The sequence below is a fragment of the Amia ocellicauda genome, chromosome 21 (assembly GCF_036373705.1).
Source record: "Amia ocellicauda isolate fAmiCal2 chromosome 21, fAmiCal2.hap1, whole genome shotgun sequence".
In the NCBI taxonomy this organism is placed as follows: Eukaryota; Metazoa; Chordata; class Actinopteri; order Amiiformes; family Amiidae; genus Amia; species Amia ocellicauda.
This window is the reverse complement of record NC_089870.1, coordinates 23,138,895-23,162,301: the sequence shown is the minus strand read 5'-3', so window position 1 is coordinate 23,162,301 and position 23,407 is coordinate 23,138,895. Positions and strand designations below refer to the sequence as shown.

The 23,407-nt window shown below is 43.8% G+C and overlaps 1 protein-coding gene across 2 annotated transcripts in view; it reads right to left on the bottom strand.

The window, feature by feature from the left end:
* akap6 (A kinase (PRKA) anchor protein 6) overlaps window positions 1-23,407 on the bottom strand; it is a 122,579-nt gene that overhangs the window by 89,146 nt on the left and 10,026 nt on the right. Inside the window, exons 1-2 of one of the 2 annotated variants that reach the window (XM_066694323.1) lie at window positions 15,565-15,713; window positions 11,104-11,440 (exon numbers count right to left, since the gene is read on the bottom strand). In XM_066694323.1, the coding sequence (XP_066550420.1) occupies window positions 11,104-11,397 (294 nt within the window). In that variant the 5' untranslated portion in view covers window positions 11,398-11,440; window positions 15,565-15,713. Of the gene's footprint in view, window positions 1-11,103; window positions 11,441-15,564; window positions 15,714-23,407 lie in introns of those variants that run through there. The other variant, XM_066694324.1, reaches the window with a different exon arrangement.

Sequence of the window (23,407 nt, the reverse complement as noted above, 5' to 3'; positions counted from 1 at the left end):
TCCAGGATTCCTCGCAGTGTGTGACGCAGCCTGGTGCCCCCCCACCACCGAAACCTGACCCACCCTGCGGGGTGACCACTTCAATCTCTCACAAGCACCTCCCCTGAGAGGGTGTCCCTGAAGGATGTCCCTGAGAAATCCTTCCACGTAACCCCTGCCCCACACACAGAAAACATCTCACACCACCAGAGGCGCCAGGTTCACCTCACTATCCTCCCTGACATTCAACACGCTGACCCTCACGCACCCAGACCACCTTCATTCTCAAAGACATCTGACTGTAAGCGTGTCGTTCAGGATCTCGATGCCCAGCTGAAGGACTGGATCTGCGTGTTTCCAAGCCGCACAACGAACACTCACCCTCTGTCCGCGGGCTCCTGGGATTCTGCTGCTCCCTCACCGGCGCTCTCAGGGGTCCATCGGGCAGCTAGGACTTAAACCTTTGCTTGCTTGCACGGATTAGAGAGCCGCTGTACTGTGGTCTAGCATCTACTGTAAATAGGCCATCTTGCCATCTTTGCACCAGTTTCCTCCGGTACCGCGGCACTCGACTGATCCGGAGACGCAGAAGTCCCGGCCAATGCGATTACATCACTATAAATAAATTCACAGAAACAGCTGCTGACCCACTCGGGCTGCCTAGAGATCCAATGAAGGAGAAAAACAGGACAGAGCTCTCAGCTGTTCCTCGAGCCTCGCTGTGGAAACACAGAGTCAAGGAGAACAGGGCCGACCTGCTTCTGATCGGGGCTGAAGTCCTGAACTCGGGCAGAGCACCTACATGCAAGCTCAGACGAGGTCCACTCCACATCTGAGCGCCAGTTCAGTGCCGCGGTGCCGCCGGCCACAGCTACATGCACCAATCCCTCCTCTTGGCAGGAATCGCACCCGCCGCCCGGCATAGCTCTCATTCTCTGCATACTACACATGGCTGCAGTTTATAGCATGTCATCTGTGGACCCCCGCCCACCCCAGCCATGTCCGGACCTATTTACAGTGGCTGCTCATTTAAATAACACCAGCTGTGCCATCAGAAGCTTTCGGAGTTTATTTATTTAATTTGTGTAATTCTTTTGCTGAGTTTCGATGTATAAAACGATGGTTCTTTTCGGATGATACAGTGTTAAAAACAACAGCAGTAAAACACTTATATACATATTCTCTTGATGTACTATGCTGTGAAACACAGCAATGTTATTGCATGGGAAGGTCATGACTAGCAGAGAGACACCCCCAAGGCTCAGCAACACTCATTTTCCTTTTCTAAAAATAGCATCAAGACTCACTGCAGGAATCAGAGGCAGGGCCTGAGATATTCCATCTCTGAAAGCAGGGACGTTCTCTGGGCCCAGACCTCTGTCATGTGTGCCGAACGCTGTGCGTTTGCCAGAGCTGTTGAAGTGTGGTGTCAGCGCCCTGGGAGGGTGTCTGTGGATACTCTGTGGATATATCCCGCAATACAGGAAGAATGTTGCCTCTAAAACAAGATCTGAAAACTCTGGTCTAATCACACAATGACCTCCCTACTACATCTACAACAACCTGACCAATACAATGCGTCTGAGGTACAAAACTGTGGTGCAGAACAAAAGTGCAGCCCAGTCTTAGTCTCATATGCCAAACAAAGATACATCACAACACTATGGATAATGGAGCTGATTTAGTTCTGAATGCAGGAGGGATTTACACTTTATAAGCATCTCACCTCAAATGTGTTACCTGGTCATGTTAATTTCTTCAGTCCAATTTCAGGATAAACAAAAATGTCACATGTTTCTAATTCTTATTCAAAAACAACCAATGCTTCAGTGTGAAAAAATAAACCAGCCCAGCCTTTGTTGTTTTCTAAATTATCTCCACTAGGTGGCACTGAAACAATATAAATTGGTTCAAGTCTTCTGTGGCTGGTGACTGAATTTGTATTTACATAATTTTAACTACTGAAATAATGCTTGGTAGTGTTTTATGCAGAAACCTGTCAGGAAATGACAGAATAAAAAAGGTACTGGTTGAGAAATACCCCCCCCCCCCCCCCGGAATAACAAATCACATTTTATTTCTCTTAAAATCTCAACGAATCGGAGGAGCTGAACAGCTGGTAAACTGTGGCCCGCCCTGCGCCCCGATCTGGAGAGACAAGCGAGCAGCACGGGGGGACAGCTGTGTGGGGGGTGGCTTTGAGGAAATGAATTCTACCACAGATATTAAAATTAATAAAAAGCATGACTTTAAATCTGTTCATTTCCTTTTCCCATTATTTGAAGAACCCTTTAAATAAGCTGGCAAGAAGCGACCAACAGATGACAGAGGATCGGCCTTGAAAGAGCAGGATTACAGCCACAGAGCAAATACCATTGCTGGCAAATTGACAAATATTATGTCACTGGGCAGCAGGGCGACACAGAGGCCGGTGCTGACAGGACGCCTGTTTGGAGACACAACCTACAGCACCTACAACATCTACAACACCTACAGCACCTACTGTTCCTACAACACCTGCAGCACCCACAAATCAGGAACTCACAATTTAGGGCTGTACAATATCGTTTGTCGGCCTCTTTAGCTACTTTCTGCGTCCGTTCCTTGCAACAGGCGTACACCACATATGTGACCAATAATTATGTTATATAATTTTATTGACAGTGGACATTATTTTTGTGAAGCTACAAGAGCACAACAGCCCTCAATATTAATGGATGGCACTCAAACACTTACAGCACCGGCTTCAGCTCAGATTACCTCCAATTGCCGGGGTTTTGAGCCGTATCTGACGGAATATGATAAGAAAATCAATCCTGCTTCTTAGAGAGAAGTGCATCCAGATATAATGGGTGGCGCATGGATTCCTCACGGCCTCGCAGGAAATGGAGACCAATAAAAATAAAAATGCTTCTGCCTCCGAAGAGCTGGATAGAAAAACAACGCCTGGAATTAGGAATATTTCGTTTTTATCAGCAAGAAATACATCTCAGACCCTGAATATGATTGTAAAACAAGACACACCTGCCGAGATCAATTATCCGAAAGCGATTACCTACAATAATGGGCGAGAATATAAATCATCGTCACTCCAGTGCTCATTATTTCAGACTAACACAGCCAAGGAAAATCAAGCCCTATTCCACATCTCGGCATCAAATCCCTGACAGGCAGAAGTGGTGCCATGATCAATCAGATGAAAGTCACTCCCAAATTACAGTAATTCATCAAACCTGTTCAGCACGATAATCATTTTTTAATTTAAACTGATAAGGAAATGAAGGGCAGTTCAGTCCACTAATGGCTTTAAAGCCCCAGAAACAGCCCGTCTCAGGAGCAATCTGTCCCTATGCCCCCAGATTGACGGCCGGCTGTCCAGTCTCGCTGTGGAGACGCACATCTTTCTATCACTCCTATCACATGGCCTGTGATTGAAAAGAGACCGTGCAGTTCAACTACCCGTCTAACTACCTGTCACAGGAAATCATACGAAGAGAGTTGGTGAATATTCATTCTTTCGACCCAACTTCAGAGACAGATGGCTTCTCCATATCTTTGTTAAAGCTTAAGGATCATCGTTTTTAATATCAACTCACTTTTAGCTTAATTATCCAAATCCACTAATCAGCCCCAAAGTCCCAGTTTGCGCTTTTTCCAAAATCCATCGCCAACACCTCTAATTTTTCTGTGATGTGCAATATGAAATTGTAAAATGTTTTACGTGTTACTGGGCAATACAGAGCCATGTTGGCCTGCATTTCTTCCCCAGTGATCTCAGTTTTTCATCCCCTTCAAGTGACTTTATCGTTTTTAATTATCAGTAATGGGCTTTAGGCTTCCCACGCGACCGAGGACAGAACAGAGCTGAAGAACCACAAACAGAACTCCCTCCTGTAAAAATTGGCTTTTTTTTAGGCTTAAATAAATATAGCCTAAAGTATTTGTTTTCAGCTCAGAGTTAACCACATTGTAAATAATCGAATCAGCACACTGCCACTTCAGAGAGTGCCAGATACATCCCAGAAATCATATCACGTTTTATTTGCTGCAGCAATACTGCATATATAAATGCACTAGTGGGACACACAAACACACACGTCTCCCCAGTGTAGTCTAGTGCCGACTGGGAGACCACTCACTCCCTGCTGTTTATCGGCACATTGTTACAGCAGCTACAGCCATTGTGTGTTTCCTGCACTCGCTGTCTCTTCATGCTTTATTCAGCAGACCAGGTTGTGAGACCATAATTCAGGCACCCGCTGTCCTACAGAGGAGTCTCAGTAATTACAGAGTGCAGAACAGCCCTCCTGGCACAAAAACATCTGCAGGTACATTGCATCTCTGCAGTGACCGGCATTGAGGAGCCTTCAGCAGAGAGAGAGAGGCCCCACCTTAATAAAGACTTGGCCAGGCCACTTCTAGTGTTCATTAAGGGTGTGTAGTAGTATGTGTAGTTTGTGTAATCGTGTTCATTCTGCCAGATAGACACAGGTGGTACTAACAGACTTCTCACACACAAATCACACACCGATGGTTGTGTGAGATTAAAAGTAGCTCCTATACGTGACTGGGTCTATTTCATTAAGTAAATGGTGTCTTTAAATGCAGAGTCAGCACAGCCTCTGACCTGCTGTGGCCTGTATTTGTTTTTCCTTCATCTGTGAAACCATAATCTGCCTCCATCAATAAAGCGGTGAGCGTGTCTCTGCCAAGACCACCTCACCCTCCACACAGAACAACACAAACACAATCGCACATCAGTTTCAGAGCATCTGCATCAGTAAGGAGTAACTTGGCTGTAACACATGATTTTGAGACACATCTGTTTCTTGTCTAGAAATGTTTGTCTGCCATGTTGACGGTATCGTCTTGTCTGAGCGATACGACGTGTCGTGTCACACAACGTCCCCATCACTGCGCAGCTCTGTGTACGTGTTCAACAGCGTGTGGGCGTAGCAGTGGAGAAGGAGAAGTGGAAAGCACAGGAAGCTTTGCCTCTTTCTACAAGTATCTCAGCCTACAAAGACAAGAGACAGGGTTCCTGGTGGTGAGAAACACTCAACGTGGATCCTGAGCTGAACACGCCCCTAACACATTTACTCGCACCGACATGTTTATTATTAATGCACTGAAATAAATGAGCAGCACACATGACTACAGCATTTCCAATATTAACCGTAAAAGGATTATCAGTGCGACTCGTTCCCCACAGATATGTGTCACTGCCAGGGCTGTCCCGGAGTCACATCCATCAATCTGTTACCGCCATCAGTGGCTCCTCTCAGCCCATTGGCGGCTGGACAGATATTATCCAGCAGAGTTTCCAGCCATTTACCTCTCATTAAAATGCTACAGAGTCAATGAGCCCCAGAGACACTGAATTCAACACAAAATGAAAAACAAATGATTCAACAAATAATTTACACAACACAGACTCACAAGGTTGAAAATGATATGCTCCTGTCCCATATAAATGATAAAGCTAACAAATCCTTTCTGCATTTTACTGGATTATTTGGATATCATTTGTACACAAAACCCACAATACAATACAGGAAAGTGGACCTGAATGTCTCGAACAGTTATCATTTTTTAAATTATTTTAACAAACACAGTTTATGTATAGGTATTGATTTTACTTGCATGAAACATGTTAACCCTCCAGTAAAAGCACCTTACTCATAATAAACATGTAATAAACAGTGACATGTTACTGAACACCGGGGTATATTCATCAAGGGTTTTACACCGATTCGCTACTTACGACACTTGTTCTGTATTGAATAAAATACCAATTCAAATTAACATGCATTAAGACACAACTATACTGAAAGTAGTAAATACTAAAAGACACCGGAACACAGTAACCTTAACATCTGTGTTAACTATAATAAAAAGGCTCCCTTCTACAGTTCAGAGTCTGTGTCAACATTATATAGCCTGTTTTGGCATATATTATAATAATAATTATAATTATTATTATTAATACATGGGTCAATTGCAAGGAACTTGCAGTGGGATCATCTCCAGTGCACTGATTTCAGTTCTATTCAATCGACCCATTAAGCCTAATAAATAATGCATCATAATTTAAACTTAGTTGGTTAAATGTTCCCGGAGGATGATTGTTCCTCTGTAAAATACCAATTTCCAGCTGCACAGCTGACATGAAGCTTTCTAGGGGTCTTCTGCGCATTCAGCAAAACATTCTGAAAAGCAGGTATTTTTCTAAACATTTGTTTTGTTTTACATTTCCATTATATTGCACAACGTTGCTATAAATATGGCGGATATAGAAACGATGAAGACTAACGCAGAGTGGTGCACAGGCATGCTGGCAGATGGGGATATAGTGCTCTTTCAGAAGAACAACAATATATATCAGTGTAATCATATATTTTCAAAGTACATTGATTACACTTAATCTGGTCCTGCTGACACGATATGGGGCTTTTTATGACGGTTTTGAACTTACTTACTTTTAGTAATGGGCAGTACACAAATCTAATCTTTTAATGTAGATCGGCTACGAGTCAGGTCTGAAGTGTGGTTTAGTGTTTCTTTCCCAAGGAGGAGACCCAGCTCATCACTGCGGTGCAACAACAGCTTGTTGTATTTATTATTAGTGCAGCACACACAGGTCTCAGAGACTGAACACACTCACACTGACTCGTTCTTCCACCTCTCTTCACCTTTCATGCCTCTCCATGTGCTCCTCCACCCCATTAACCCTTTAATGCTGCAGTATTCAAACTGTCAGTTTTTCAAGAGAAAAAAAAAAAGATGTGATTGTCACGTGGCAAAGCTTCGAAGGTCTGAAGACCGAACAAACGTTTGAACCCTTAAAGACAGCCCTAGATCAAAGGGTATTATTAATTTTACATGACTATTTATATAGATTTTTTTTTTCTGATATATAGGTGTCATTTTTCTAAAGCAATACAAAACTGTAAATGGTTATATATAGTTTTTAAAATCTTATTAATGGAACAAACCACAAAAAAATCACCTTAGCAACTAATCAATTCTCTACCGACTAAAACCCCTAAACTCATCAACATAACACTAAATATGAGGGACTGGGGAAGTATAAGCTGCTCAGAAAAGGCTTCGCTTTGCCTTCCTCTTCCGTTTATCTTTCTTTAACATATTTTACTTTCAATTTCCATCAGCAGCCCTGGAAATACAGCCAAGACTGCCGCCTAATGCCTTCAGCGTGGTTTAAGAAGGGCCTAAACCTCTTAGTTGTGTAATGCACTGTTTTATCCTGCCGCCAGGAGACTGGATGAGCTCCAGAAAGACGGATCACGTTTGCGTCCAAATCCCTTTGTTACATCACAGTGAAGTTCCCCTCCGGCGCGGCTACAATGTGGTGAAGTCCAGAGAAGGGTGGAAAAAAGGGGAAAAGGCATGTGGCACAAATCGGTGTGTGGTAGTGTGTGGTCGGGAGATTCACCTTCCTTCAGCAAAAAGGCAATGATGTCTAATGTAAAGCAGAATATAATGTAGGAGTCAGGTGCCTGTGGGCAATGACATCACTCCCTCGGACACTGCATAGCCAAACCAATCACATCACTCCCTCAGACACTGAACAGCCAAACATTTATCAGATCGACTTTCGGACCTGTTTGCAGAAGTCAAATGGCAGGATTGTAAAATGATTAAGCTTTCTCCTTTATTTAAATAATAACAAGAACTAAAACATTATTTCCATTGATTTTATTTGTATAGATGATGCTAGTGAATTATAATGTTTGTTATTTTTCAATTACATACTGTACCACTAGCAGAATCTGTGAATAACAGCATTTCATGAAGCAAACCGCCTCGATAATTATTGAAAGAACAGCGGCAACAGCGAGGACAAGATGTGCGCATTAAAACACTAACTACTGTACTAGTTTTCTGTAGTTTAACTCTGAGCATGTTATTATATCTGTACAGTTATACAGCACCGCAGCAGCTGCAGGACAGCAGTACTAAAGAAAAAGTGTTGATTCAAATTCAACAAAATGAAAATAAAGAAAATGTAGAAATCCCCTTCAGATTAACTTCAGATCATGTCAAAATCCCACACGCAGCCAGCATAAACAAACAAACAAACATGGACATGCTTGTGTTTCTTTCAACAAAAAACTTAAAGTTAAACAACTGGAGCCTTTTTTAGAAATTTACAAAGTTATCAGATTAATTTTTTATGATCTTTTTTATTTTTTTAACAAACACATATGATACAATTATTTCCCGTTATTCATGGTTTATAAGTGTAGCTTAGGGTGTAAAGTATGGAGGCTAGACCCTTCATTTTTTTATTTGTGAATTTGCTGACTATTATTTTGCACGTTGTCTGTTAGTTCTCTTAATTGTATATTGTGTTTTGCTTTTTATCTTTTCTGGTGGTATCCTGGCAGTATCGTGATACTAAAATTAGTATTGGCATCCTCGTGCTCAATTATGGTATTGCCCACAACGTGAGTCAACTCAATTGTGATCGAAAGAAAGGGACCAAAGAAAGGGAATTTCCTTGCATCTTGGCAAAAACTAAGAGAGGATTGGCTGTGATATGATGAGAAAGTTATGTCGTGTTCTGCGTGTGGAGCATGGTTCTATACCAAAACCCAAGCTGTTTCAAATTGGTACAGGCACATTTAATGACATCACTCCCTCAGACACTAGTTAATCAAACCAATAACATCACTCCCTCGGACACTGAACAGCCAAACCAATGACATCACTCCCTCAGACCCTAATTAATCAAACCAATGACATCACTCCCTCGGACACTGAACAACCGAACCAATGACATCAAAGCAGAGTCACATATTGTTCAGGGCACACAGTGTCGTTCTCTTTCCTCTCCTCAACATAAAAACAAATAATTAATAAACAAATGAAGCAGACATAATGTACACTAGGCAGCACTGCCACGAGGCATAACTGTGACAGGCTTTTCCTCAGCAGAACACGGAAATATTAAAAGATGTTCCTTCGTCAACCAAACGTTCAACTAATTCCCCCTCCAGCAACCGGGGAGTCTGTCTGCACAGCGTCCATCAGCTTCACTGCTGGAATAAAATTAGCTGAGCCTGTTTGGAGACTCGAGCAGTAAGATGCAAAACCTGGAGTGGATTCACTGGGTCTGTGAACTGATGGGAGAAGCTGGGTCCAATGGACTGACCCATCCCTCATCGCATGGGAACAGGACTGAGCCCTTGTCTAGCAATTTGAGCTGTAAGATTCTCTTTAGGTGTTGATTATTTCACAATTCTTACCATTTGTACAGTAAATCAGACCGACGTGAAATTAAAATAATATACATATAAAACATGTATCCATACATACATTAGAGTACACAGAGTGTCCTGAAATGCCTCAAACTGCTCTGCAATGGTGGTCTAGTTTCCCCATCTCGTCTGGCAGCCAACTTCCCCAGGCCATCTCACTCCAGCCAATCACTGGCTACATAAGCAGCTCAAAGCTCAGCTCCCAGGATGCACTGCAATCACGACCCACCGAGGACAGGGCGGTCGGACACTCTGTCACTCTCTCTCTCCTCATAGTGGGTCACAAGGGGCGGTTATCAGTGTTATTTCTTGATTAGATCTCAGAATGAGGGAGGACAGGCCAAACGCAGGCTGACAGATTGAATTAGCTCGTTTTTATATTCTTTTAATTGTGTTAATCATGGATAGTCAGTCTTCTCAGGGCTGTTTCTGTGCTTCCAGAGCACCCTGTCCCCCTCCCTATATAGTGCAGCTTCCATGTGGCACCACAGCGCTCCTTTTTTACTCACCGTAATTAGTGCTCTGACTGGAGATCATACTCATTTATCCACATCTACAGTGAGGGAAAAAATATTTGATCCCCTGCTGATTTTATACGTTTGCCCACTGACAAAGAAATGATCAGTCTATAATTTTAATGGTAGGTGTATTTTAACAGTGAGAGACAGAATAACAACAAAAAAATCCAGAAAAACGCATGGCCAAGACCAAAGAGCTGTCCAAGGATGTCAGGGACAAGATTGTAGACCTACACAAGGCTGGAATGGGCTACAAGACCATCGCCAAGCAGCTTGGTGAGAAGGTGACAACAGTTGGTGCGATTATTCGCGAATGGACGAAACACAAAATAACTGTCAGTCTCCCTCGGTCTGGGGCTCCATGCAAGATCTCACCTCATGGAGTTTCAATGATCATGAGAACGGTGAGGAATCAGCCCAGAACTACACGGGAGGATCTTGTTAATGATCTCAAGGCAGCTGGGACCATAGTCACCAAGAAAACAATTGGTAACACACTACGCCGTGAAGGACTGAAATCCTGCAGCGCCCGTAAGGCCCGCCTGCTCAAGAAAGCACATGTACAGGCCCGTCTGAAGTTTGCCAATGAACATCTGAATGATTCAGAGGAGAACTGGGTGAAAGTGCTGTGGTCAGATTAGACCAAAATCAAGCTCTTTGGCATCAACTCAACTCGCCATGTTTGGAGGAGGAGGAATGACCCCAAGAACATCATCCCCACCGTCAAACATGGGTGGAAACATTATGCTTTGGGGGTGTTTTTCTGCTAAGGGGACAGGACAACTGCACCACATCAAAGGGACGATGGACGGGGCCATGTACCGTCAAATCTTGGGTGAGAACCTCCTTCCCTCAGCCAAGGCATTGAAAATGGGTCGTGGATGGGTATTCCAGCATGACAATGACCCAAAACACACAGCCAAGGCAATAAAGGAGTGGCTCAAGAAGAAGCACATTAAGGTCCTGGAGTGGCCTAGCCAGTCTCCAGACCTTAATCCCATAGAACGTCTGACCTCTGTGATTGCCAACAAGGGTTTTGCCACCAAGTACTAAGTCGAAGGGGTCAAATACTTATTTCCCTCATTAACATGCAAATCAATTGATAACTTTTTTGAAATGCGTTTTTCTGGATTTTTTTGCTGTTATTCTGTCTCTCACTGTTAAAATACACCTACCATTAAAATTATAGACTGATCATTTGTTTGTCAGTGGGCAAACGTACAAAATCAGCAGGGGATCAAATACTTTTTTCCCTCACTGTAGGTATTCCCAGGTGATCTCCTAATCAAACTCTGCCCCCCAGCAGGTGTGTGGACCCTTACCTTGAGCTGGACCAGGTGCACGTCCACATGCTTGTTGTGGACGTCCTGTTGGACGGAGTAGGTCAGGTCCCGCACCCTCTCCGTGGTGGAGCGCAGCCAGGTCTCGATCTCGGGCAGGTGCAGGACGACCTTCCAGTCGGCGCCCGTGTGCAGAGGGGGCGGCTTGTCGTAGCGCTGGGCTGGGTCCGCCTCCTTCAGCGCCTCCTCCGCCCCCTGCGGCTCCACTGTCGGGGTGACGGTCGTGATCATGGCCGATGGGGTGTCGGTGGCCATCGGAGACACGGCGATACTCATGGCAAAAACAGCTAGATCCTGCGGGCAACTCCTTCTGGCTCAGCTGAGGAGACAGGACAGCAGCATGAACAGAATGACAATGGGTAATTGTGAATACATACAAACATACAAGTCAGGGGGAGAAAACCACAGCCAGACAAAGACTGATTTATGGAGCAGAAAGCCAAGAGGGTGATTTCAGATACAAATCCTGCATCTCTTTCTTGGTTATTGGTTATCTCTGCCATTGAACATGGAAGGTCTAATATTAGCGGAGCTCAATACCAACTCACTTTGTGTGGATAAAGATCAATCTTTTGGGTACTTCATCCCTATTCACACCTTAACTTTCTAATCTGCCGTTTTGTTATCTGGGTTGGTGTGTGAGTGGGTCTTTTTGACTGGGATGCAGTGCATATCTTTGGTACATGGAAGCTTACAGTTATTTTTTAATTTCCTGTGTATTGTTTGGCTTGATTCATTGCATTGTTATTGCTATATTGATTTGGTAGGCAAGTGGGCCTACCACGGGTCAGGCCTCCCATTTGATTAACATCACGTATGAAGCAGGGCGCACTCGAGGGCACAGTTTTTCAAATCCATACGTGTTCTGTGCTTTAACCCGCACAATATGACGTGGCAGTTTGTACACATATTCCAGTCCAAATCAGAACACACAATATTCGACAAACCCATTGTATAACAGCGCACAAATGCCTATAAATAAGTCAACAGGCATGTGTAGGGTACAGCGTGTCACACAGACAGCCTCACCCTCACCCCAGCTGCAGCTACTGCCTCGTTTCTAATTCCCTCTAATCATGCGGCTTCAATCAGAGGTATCATATCACAGCAGGGCCTGTGAGTCTCCAAATCCTGCATCTGTTAATGACCTACAGGATTGGAGACCTCGCCGCCCTCGACCCCTCGCTAATCTATGCAAAGCACGCGGATGCAGCTGGACCTCCGTGTAGCCGACGGAGGCAGTGCCTGGAAAATCTGCCAGTTTCGTTCATTCGATTATTTAATACAACGATGATTGTATTAAATTTAGATCTGCTGGCCGCTTCCTGCGGCATGAAATCAAACACTGCCCTCAGGAAGTATTTTGGGGAGAAGCAGCAAACACACAACAGTAGCCTGCGTGTCGGGGGCACGGCTCCTCTCTCACCGGCTCCACCGTCCAATCGGCCTTCCACCTTGCTGTCCTCTTCTGAAAGGACGGAGACACCCATGTGACCACAGCATCGGAGAACGTCTCACTGTATATAAACAAAGGCTTTCCCATAAACCTCTAAGAGACAACACAACATTTGGGTATGGATGAAATCGGTTCTGGTAGGACAGCGCCAGGGCCAAGATGCCTGAGCTTCAAACAGCACCACAAACAGCAAGACCACAGGTCTGATGTCTCTGTACTGGTTCTGGCCTCCCTACAGGGTGCAGAATAAAACACACTGCCTGACATGGTGTCCCTCCGCCAGCTGTGAGAGCAACTACAAAGACTCAGGACTTCAAACCTTCCGCCAATATCTGCACAGATTGCACACAGGGCAGACTGATCGGACTTATAATTAAAATAATTACATATTGGGGCGGAGTGTGTTTGTAGAAAATAAAAGAGCATAATAACAGTCCAATTCAAACAGCCTTCAGCCGTCCAAGATGTCTTTTGTTACACCAGGGCACTTTAAAATACTAAGGTGTCAAATCTGAAATCGAGAGCAAAGTCGCATAATGAAGAGGTGATCTGAAGACACGCACACAGGGATAGTAAAACCGTGGCAATGTGATATTAAAGTCTAAAGGGGCTGAAATCTCTGCCCTTAAAAAATTATATGCTGCAGCATTATGAGAGACTGAATGGTCGTGCGTAGGAGTAATTATAAACGTTCGACAAATAAAACAAAGAGAGACAACAATACAGTCAGTGATTGTATAAATGAGGGGAAATCAGGCTGAAGGTCAGTTTCATTATTGCATACTGCTCCATTAAAGTGATCTTTGAAAAACAAAACATACAACAGATACAAGATGTGTCTGAGCCCAACGACCCGGCAGGGCTGTGTTATCAGTGCCGGAGGGACGTGTTGGAACGGGACATTTTGTATTCACTGAGGAGATCTAGGCGATGTGGCATTCGCTCCTTTTCCTAGAATTCGAAACTTCTGATTTCCAGTCGTTTATGTAAATGTGTCTGAAGTAGACGTGAACCCCCCACAGCACTGCTCCAGTGAACACACTGCGCTGAGGGAGAGTCTGTGACTTTGAGTCTCATGTTCATATCACAACCCCCACACATGTATTTGTTTTGGTTTGTTTTGTGTGTCATTGTGTCTCCATTTATTTAGAAAATAATAGAATAATTACTAATTTGTAAAATAACTGCAGTGTATGTATTTGTTTTGAGGAAGTATTAAATACATTCAGATCCTAACACCTAATCCTATTATTTGCTGTTTTAGGTCACAGCTGATTGTCTGAGTGCTATTTTGGGTTCCCTGCTCCTGTCCTGACAATTACAGGACGCTGTCCGGGAATTCAGGGGACCCATGTCAAGCCTGGTCTGTATTTTTATCAGCACAGACGTGTCTTCTGTGTGTGCCGTGTGGCCCAGCCCTAAACACCTTCAATAGCTGTGCAGTGGTCTACCAGCACAAGTCCAACACTTGTCCCCAACACTTTTATGTAACGCAGCAAGGCCTGGCATCATCAGACAACTGCCTCAGCAACATCCCTGCTCTCATCCCAGATAAAAAAGCACTGACGCTGCTGCGGACGACACAGTGTCTCTCTGAACAGCATAGCGGGGAAAACACAGAAAATTCTGATGAAACGACTGCATTGTTAAAGGCAATAGTACCCTGTGTGATGAGTGAAGTACAGGTTTATTTGAGCTGCCCACTGGAGTCAGTCAACAAGAACACAAATAGAAACAAAGCACTTTCTCCAGCCTCCACCGAGGCCACGCTGCGGGGGATTCCTGCAGAAGCAGGGCTGGAGACACACAAGCCCAACTGCGAACCCAGATCTCTGTACTGGTGCGGATTCTCTATACATGTGGGCTGCGTCCCGTGTTCCCCAACACCGGCTCCAGCTGGGCGGGTGTCGTGTGCCCTCCTGGCCCGGCCCGGTCTCGACCCGCTGTGTAACAGGGGGTTCACCTGCTCAGTTCCTGGAGGGTTGTAGTGTCTTCTGGCTCTGGTCTTAACCCACTTGCCAGTTACTTAATGGGTCTGATCAGCTGAATAACCGGATGAATTTAATACTTCTGCTCAGGTTGACCGCTCTGCTCCAGCTGGCGCACCTTGAATCAGAAGGCCCTCTTAACTGTGGAAAAGCTGACATCAATGCTATATCTGCCTTATTGATCATATGTGACTCAGTGAGAGAGAACCAGGAAACGGTGAATGTGCCCTCCTCGGACATAGAGCAGAGAGCACTTAATGCTTTTTTAAATATAAAAAGGTTGAGAAGATGATTATTAGACACAGATGTCAGCCTCGGTGCCTCGGCCATTGACACTGAAGCTACTGGCTCCACTGGGAGCAGCTGTCCTATGTCATTGTTTAATGGGCAAGAGAGCATCCCCACACAGCCCAGCCCAGCCCACCACCGGGCAAAGCGCTGGTCCTCCGGCCCACCCAGGGGGCTATTGCAACAGGAGTGGTCCCAGTCTCTGCTCACAGTAAACAACGGCAGCAAGGGAGCTCTCATAGGATGGAAGGCTGCCAAAGCACAATAGATTCTGGGAAATGTATTTTTATACAAGACTAGTATAAGGTGTGACTGAACTCTCAGCACTGCTAAATTGCTGGTAATGAACATTTACAGCTGCTCCACTTTCACAACATCTAGGCCCAGCCTCTACAGCGCCAGTAAACAGTGACTGTGTCCACTACACTGTCCTCAGCATCCCAGGTGTTCGTGACACACAGGGCGGTGGAGTTGCAGTCTCTCCTGCGGGATGTCAACGGGACAACAGTGTGTCTCTGATTCTACACAGCATCCTGTCTTTACACCCCCGCGCTTTACATAACCAGGGCCATGCTTCCCTGAATACAGAGCTCACACACTTCATATCACACAGGAAAAACCTTTCTCTCCCTCCCTCTCTGTACTGTCAGACACTGTGTTTGAGTCGGGATTTACACTAGAACGATTAAAAGAACAGGAGAAATCACCTACCACGCCGCTCCATGGCACAGCACAGCACAATCTCGGCACACTTGTTCTCAGATCCCAGAAGTGAAATGATAAATCCGAGGATGTCAAAAATTAATTGCCTCTGTAATCCAGACGTGTCCAATGGGCGAGAGCCACAGAACAGGGGAAGCAGGCAGTGACTGGCAGAGGTTATTCCTCCCTCTCTCTCTCTCTCTGTCCCTCCCTGTCTCCTGTGAAGGAGATCTGCAACATTACTCTGCACTTGTGCCTCGGCGGCTCACTGGCCAAGCCCCTCCCTCCCCACAATCCCCCCCACAGCGCTCACTGGCCTGGCCCCTCTCTCCCCTCCCCCACGCTCGGCTCTCACTCAGTGCAGTGTGGCTGAGAGCGCTGTGCAGTAGAGATGCTCAGGAGGCTGCTATTGGTGCCTTTCTGCAGATGCACACATCACACACACAACACAAAACGTCCTTGCGCACCGTCTCTCTCACAACTGCGCTCTGATTCCAGGCACAATACAATAATGGCAGAAAAGGGAAAAAACACTGAATTGTGTTTGTTTGCCAATGCTCTCATTGCAGCAAAATACAAAGACACACATATTGCAAAACAAAACAATAAGATCAAAATAAGATCACAAATACAAGGCCATCAGCATAATTATCAGATAGCCTGTCTATCTCCAAGCAGACAGGGTAGCAGCCAGTTTTATTTCCTGTTCGTTTCCTCCACATTTCAGGGATGGAAACACAGACCCCAATGACCTCACTGCCTGTGAATGAGGGGACCTTCAGTGTTGGGACACAATCGGGCTCAAAGACACACACTCTCATACAGTGAGCATAATGGGCCGTCTTTCCTCCGAGCCGTGGAGCACAGTTACAGTGTCTGCTAATGAGCTGCTGCCGGTGTTAACGGACTGAACATCAAAAGCTATAATCAGCCCGGTGGACCCACAATGCAACAGCTTTATTTGTTTTGGCTGCCTGGACGAATGCTCGACACAGTGGGGAGCCGAAGTGCATCATCTGCATTACAGTTTGTGTTCTTCTTAGTAAGATTGGATCAGAACATGAATAAATACACATTTATATTCAGAACAGAAGGACAAAATGTGTTCTCTTAGATTTGTACTGTATATTTAAGAACGTTTGACTGTAATACTGTATAAATAACAAGACAACTAAACTTAAACCACCCGAGTGATTTCCTGCAAGGCAAGAACAGGAGTGGGTCTCAAGTGCCTCTTGAGTCTCAGCAGGAGAGATTAAAACTGGGAGAACGTGCAATGAAAGACATGTTTTTGTTCATTTTCGGTAAAATGTGCTACAGAAAATTACAATAAATGATTCAGTAGCAGACCTCCCACACATTACAGGAACTACTTTTATAGAGAGAAGTATCTGTTTTCATGATAACATGAGTTAATTTGCTTAAGAAAGACACATAATAGGACTTTATGGAGTTCATTTTATTATTTTTGATAGAAGTCTTAGAAAAGCCCACCAAAAGGAGGGTGTAAATTAGGGCTGTCCTGAAGTGTGAATTTTTACATTCAAGGGTACGAAGGTTCGTTGGTTCTAATTTGTCGATGAGATCCTACTGTAGATTTGAATGAAAATCCTACTTTTTCTTTTTTTTCTTTTTACAGGTAATCCATATAAAAATAATAAATATACAACTGTAACATAAAATAAGTTATCTATTTACTAACTAAATGACTACAAAAGATTTAGAAGTGAGTAGTTTTTCGAGGTTTACGATTATACAGTATAATCTTAAATCTCGAAAAACTCACTTCTAGATCTTTTGTAATCATTTTTGTATTACTTTAGTATAAATGCATGTTAATTTGGATACATGTTGTTTTTTTCTGACTTTATGTGAACGAAAAGACACAAATTTGCCTTCTAGCCAATCGGAGCAGACGCGCCTATTTTAACCAATAAAACTCCAGACTCACACAAAACTGTGTCAGCCAATAATATTGCAGTTTACTAGAAAGGCCGTTACTGGCGTCTCTGTGTAACCGTATGGAAATTAAAATCACAATTAACAGGCTCATTAATGAGAAGATTAATTGTTAGAATAGGCACGGCTTAACCACAGCTTTGCCTCGAGTAAATAAGTGTTTAATCACTATACACTCACCTAAAGGATTATTAGGAACACCTGTTCAATTTCTCATTAATGCAATTATCTAACCAACCAATCACATGGCAGTTGCTTCAATGCATTTAGGGGTGTGGTCCTGGTCAACACAATCTCCTGAACTCCAAACTGAATGTCTGAATGGGAAAGAAAGGTGATTTAAGCAATTTTGAGCGTGGCATGGTTGTTGGTGCCAGACGGGCCGGTCTGAGTATTTCACAATCTGCTCAATTACTGGGATTTTCACGCACAACCATTTCTAGGGTTTACAAAGAATGGTGTGAAAAGGGAAAAACATCCAGTATGCGGCAGTCCTGTGGGCGAAAATGCCTTGTTGATGCTAGAGGTCAGAGGAGAATGGGCCGACTGATTCAAGCTGATAGAAGAGCAACTTTGACTGAAATAAGCACTCGTTACAACCGAGGTATGCAGCAAAGCATTTGTGAAGCCACAACACGTACAACCTTGAGGCGGATGGGCTACAACAGCAGAAGACCCCACCGGGTACCACTCATCTCCACTACAAATAGGAAAAAGAGGCTACAATTTGCACAAGCTCACCAAAATTGGACAGTTGAAGATTGGAAAAATGTTGCCTGGTCTGATGAGTCTCGATTTCTGTTGAGACATTCAGATGGTAGAGTCAGAATTTGGCATAAACAGAATGAGAACATGGATCCATCATGCCTTGTTACCACTGTGCAGGCTGGTGGTGGTGGTGTAATGGTGTGGGGAATGTTTTCTTGGCACACTTTAGGCCCCTTAGTGCCAATTGGGCATCGTTTAAATGCCACGGCCTACCTGAGCATTGTTTCTGACCATGTCCATCCCTTTATGACCACCATGTACCCATCCTCTGATGGCTACTTCCAGCAGGATAATGCACCATGTCACAAAGGTCGAATCATTTCAAATTGGTTTGTTGAACATGACAATGAGTTCACTGTACTAAACTGGCCCCCACAGTCACCAGATCTCAACCCAATAGAGCATCTTTGGGATGTGGTGGAACGGGAGCTTCGTGCCCTGGATGTGCATCCCACAAATCTCCATCAACTGCAAGATGCTATCCTATCAATATGGGCCAACATTTCTAAAGAATGCTTTCAGCACCTTGTTGAATCAACGCCACGTAGAATTAAGGCAGTTCTGAAGGCGAAAGGGGGTCAAACACAGTATTAGTATGGTGTTCCTAATAATCCTTTAGGTGAGTGTATATTGTACATGCAACGAAACACATTTTTAAAATACTCTCGACATAAGTGATGTTTCTTTTTTCTTAAAAAGGCTTTGAAATACTGCGTGTAATACAATTAGCATAATGTCTGGGACACAGGCCCAGGGTGAAGGTCTTGGTGTTTTTGTATTATTTGTTAATTCGTTTGGTTAAGACGATGCTTTTGGCATTTTAACAGACTGTCAGATTGTATGTATTTTTATGATGTTTAATTGTATTTAAATGGATATACGTGTTCGATTGGCTAGGGCAAGGTGTTTATTGTTAGTGTGTTTATTTGGCTTTAGTATGTATTGTTTAATTTATTTTCGTGCACATATTTAAAGAAATACAGTACATTATCCGACTTAAAGTAATTCGCTCATATTGCAATGATTTGCAATGGGTAAAGTTTAAAACCAAAATCTTTCTGTATGAACACATGTAGTGCGTAGAGTTAAATAAATAAATACATATGTGTGCCAACAAGGTGTAAAGAGAAGCCCCCCAATATAATGTCCCCCCACTGAGAGGAGGCTGCACAGCTGCGACCAGGGATGCAGCCTATAAATAATAAATAAAACCCACCGAGGCTCGTCCTTCTGTCTCGGAGTGAAGACTGCAGGCGCGACGTCACAGGTTTCTGATGAGAGATTTGGATTCATTGCGCAGATTTTCCAATTAATTAAAAAACAACTGTGTGAGAGACAGAAACGCCCTTTCTAGTAAACTGCAATATTATTGGCTGACACAGTTTTGTGTGAGTCTGGAGTTTTATTGGTTAAAATAGGCGCGTCTGCTCCGATTGGCTAGAAGGACTGAAGTGGGCTGGGCACAGCATGATTGACAGTTCATCTGTTCGTCTGTTTGTCTGGCAGTTTGCAGGGAAGTTGGTCTGTTGGTCTGTCTGTCTATTACTACTGTATGGCCAAATTGACGAATCCTGGACAGTAAAAGCTAAGTGCTGTCAAGTCAAGGGCTACGGGAAAGGGAGCAAGGAGGAAATATTAATAATATGAATAATTAATAGGTTGAATAGGTGCTTGCTGTGGCCAGTGGGCTATTGTGGTGCTTGTCATGTGACATGTAGTGTAGTGTAGTGATCTACTGATCTATTGATTACAGGCTGAACCAAAATCTGTCTACAGGGGCACCACCATCAACTCTTTACTGAAGCAAAACGTCAGAAGAAGTCAGCTGGAGACCTCAGAACAAGACAAAATGGTTCTCTCTTGTTGTAAAGTCACATTTATAGCTGTGCATTATGTTGTACAGGCCGAGGGGGGCTATAATAGCAATGTATATATATCTGGGATCCCATAAAGGAAGTATTGCCCGTTTTGTCCAGACCGCATCCTGTAAACGTTCTAAAGTTTCGAAGAACATCGTGAATGTTTCTCTTGCTGTGTCAGGATGAAGCGCAGCCCCGCACAGCGAGTCCAGGATGTTTTGAGACTCTGCCTGGAATCCACTCAGACATGTATACTTTCATACACCAGTGTTGCCCTTTCCTGAGGCAGATTGTTCCAGAGCAGTGATTCACGAGAAAAACACAACATGCATATTGATAGACCACATACATTTCCTCTCTGGCCCACAATCCTTTGCTCTGCTGAATACAGTAAGAGCCCGTGATGCGCCCTGACAGCTAATTACCCAGAGCCATTGCAGCTGCATTTAAAGGTACTGGCTTCACAGGCAAAGTCATATTCTGGAAATAATCTGAAGGAAGAGGAACATCTAAACAAACTGTGCTTTAAGAAGGTTTTCTATCTGTTCTGAATACTTGGGAGGGTGCACTGAAAACTACATGAATTATGCTAAGAGTGGTGGGTGTATGGAACAAGCTACCTAGACACATTTCTGAGGCAGGGATCCCTCAAGAAAAAGCTGGAAGAGATTCTCGGATCAATAAGCTTATAGTAACCGAAAAAAGACCAAGCTTTTTTTAACCCAAGGTATCAGGGATGCACAGCAGACATCTGAAATGATGGATGCTTGAACATATAATAGGTGAAGCAAAATAAATGGGTTAATCTGACTGATGCAGGTTAATAAAGCATGTTCACACCTGCCACTGATTTCAGATTCATGGGTGGCAAGATTTACATCCATGCAATGTCCAGTATCGTTGCTAAGAAGATCCAATGAAGAGTTTATCCAGTTTAAATAAAATCATAAAGAGAAACATGTGTTGGTAACAGTAACCACATGGCTGGGAGTTAAATGTGTTACTTTTGCCTGGGATATTTTTAAAATGTATTTATGTTCAGCTCATGACACTTTGATTACCATGCTTTCAGTGTTAAGTTGCAGTTTTAATAGTGTGGATAACAGGATCAACACTTTCAATTCTGCAGCTTCTGCAGAGTAATTTAGATTCTGAATGGGGCTGGTTAATGCAAACTAATCCACACTATCACACAGAAACATGCGCTATCAAGGACGAATCCACACGCTCCCTATACTTCACTTTCACACACAAACCCACATTCTCAACAGCACGTTGCTCTTTGTTTATACGTAAAGCACATGGGCTGTTCTGTAGGCTGCAGAGCCATCATTTGATCATTGTTTTCTTTGTGTGCAAACGCAGGCGTGTTCATGCATGTGTGTGCACTATACATATTACTTGATTTGGGGTGGAATTAACGTGATACCATGTGAAACTCTTCAAAGTCATCTATTTCTCATGAAACCGATTTTATTAGGCTCTGTGGTTTATTTTTTCCAACAGGCTTTTGGACAGCCACACCCCCTATATGCATGTTAGTGAATATCACGCGTGTCATTAAATATTAAACTGTCAACAAGCCAAACACAAACCCAACAATCCTAATCTCTTCTCGGTATTTGCGGCACTGTGGGAACCCAATGCAACCTCATTAGTGCGCAGCCAGGAGATTAGCCGCAATTATTACCAATCCAACTCGTATGATCGTTGAGGGGATGAATCGACACGCTGGCCGTGTGCCTTGTCTGGCTGCATGGAGTGAAAACACTGAAACAGCACATTTGGATCGATTTCATCGCTGCTCCATTTAGCTTATTTGGCCTTATTTCTGTTCTGGTACATTTCTGTACAACTTGAATAATTTGGCGCTGGATGTTGGAGGACAGGGAGAGTCCTAGAGGACTGAAGCTCTCTGCCAAGATGCCAACCAGCATGTCTGACCAATTAAGGACTGTACCAAGAGCATGGAGCAAGGCTGCCATTTCAGGGAATTAACTCCAGCGTTCATCACCTCCCTATCCATTTATTTTACATATAGAATATAATATAATAAATATCTAGCATGTATTCTTATATTCAGTAATACAAGAGACTGTTTCAGCTTCTTTCACGAACCAGTTTCCGGAACAGGCACACAAGGACTGTTTTAGTTTCCATTCCAGTCATGCATTCGTGACCCCTGACCCCTTGTCCAAACGGACCAGTCCTCCGCAGCGGTGCAGATATGGGTTCGCACATCCATCGGCCCTCTAGGCTCCCATGAGATCAGCCCAGCTGTCACCCTGTGGTCCAGGAGGCCGGTCCCTGATACCCGGCTAGCAGGAGCAACTAGGAGTGATGCTGAGGCAGCCGGGGCGACACGACAGACGAAGAAGCAGCTCAGACCAGGACGAGGACACAACCTGAGCTCACCCTCCTGAGCGTTGCGCTGCCAGGGTGACTTGGCAAGAGAAACATTCTCTCTCTCTCTCTCGTTTTTTTCACTTTATTTATTTATGAAAAGATAAATGTCCAGGTTGTGTATTTTAAATGCAAAATATAACCTTTCTAATCTAATTTTGTATGAATTATCAAGCTATTTAAGAATGCTTCCTCAACTACAGAGGGGGGAAAAATCCACAAACATATACACATGACTCTAATAATTACGACCGGTTTAGGCACATGCATGCCTTCTGCACACCCACTCATGGACAAGGTCTCCACCCTCCACGTGAGCCAATAACAACTTCCCAATCCTATTAGCTACTATTTAATGACATTTTTAAATAGTACTGAACAAATCTGGTTACATCAGGTCTGGCTCCCGAGTCATCCTGACCGGCTCTTAACTGGAGGCAAATGGGCTTTTCTTTTCTGTCTTGACCATCAAAGCAAATCAATTTCCTTTTAAAGCAATCTGCATAATGCCTTTGTGAAGGATTCTGTGGAACTCTTGATAAGAGCACATATTTAGTAAAAATCAATCAATCAAATACACGCAGGCACAAACACACAGGGGCTGCGGACACAGCTTCAGTCTTGACTGAGCACCATGTTGTAAGTGAGTTTTATCAGAAGAGCAATAACCCTCCAAGATGCACAACACCTAGATTTGTGGTTTTAAATATATTTCCATTTAATATTTGATCATAAAACAACAACATCTCCGCAGGGAAACGCAATGGCGATAAACAATGAAATCTGTATTGAGAAATAATTTGATAAGAAGTATATGACAGAGGGGGAACCCTTATTAAAAAGCAAATAACTGGTAAATGGTG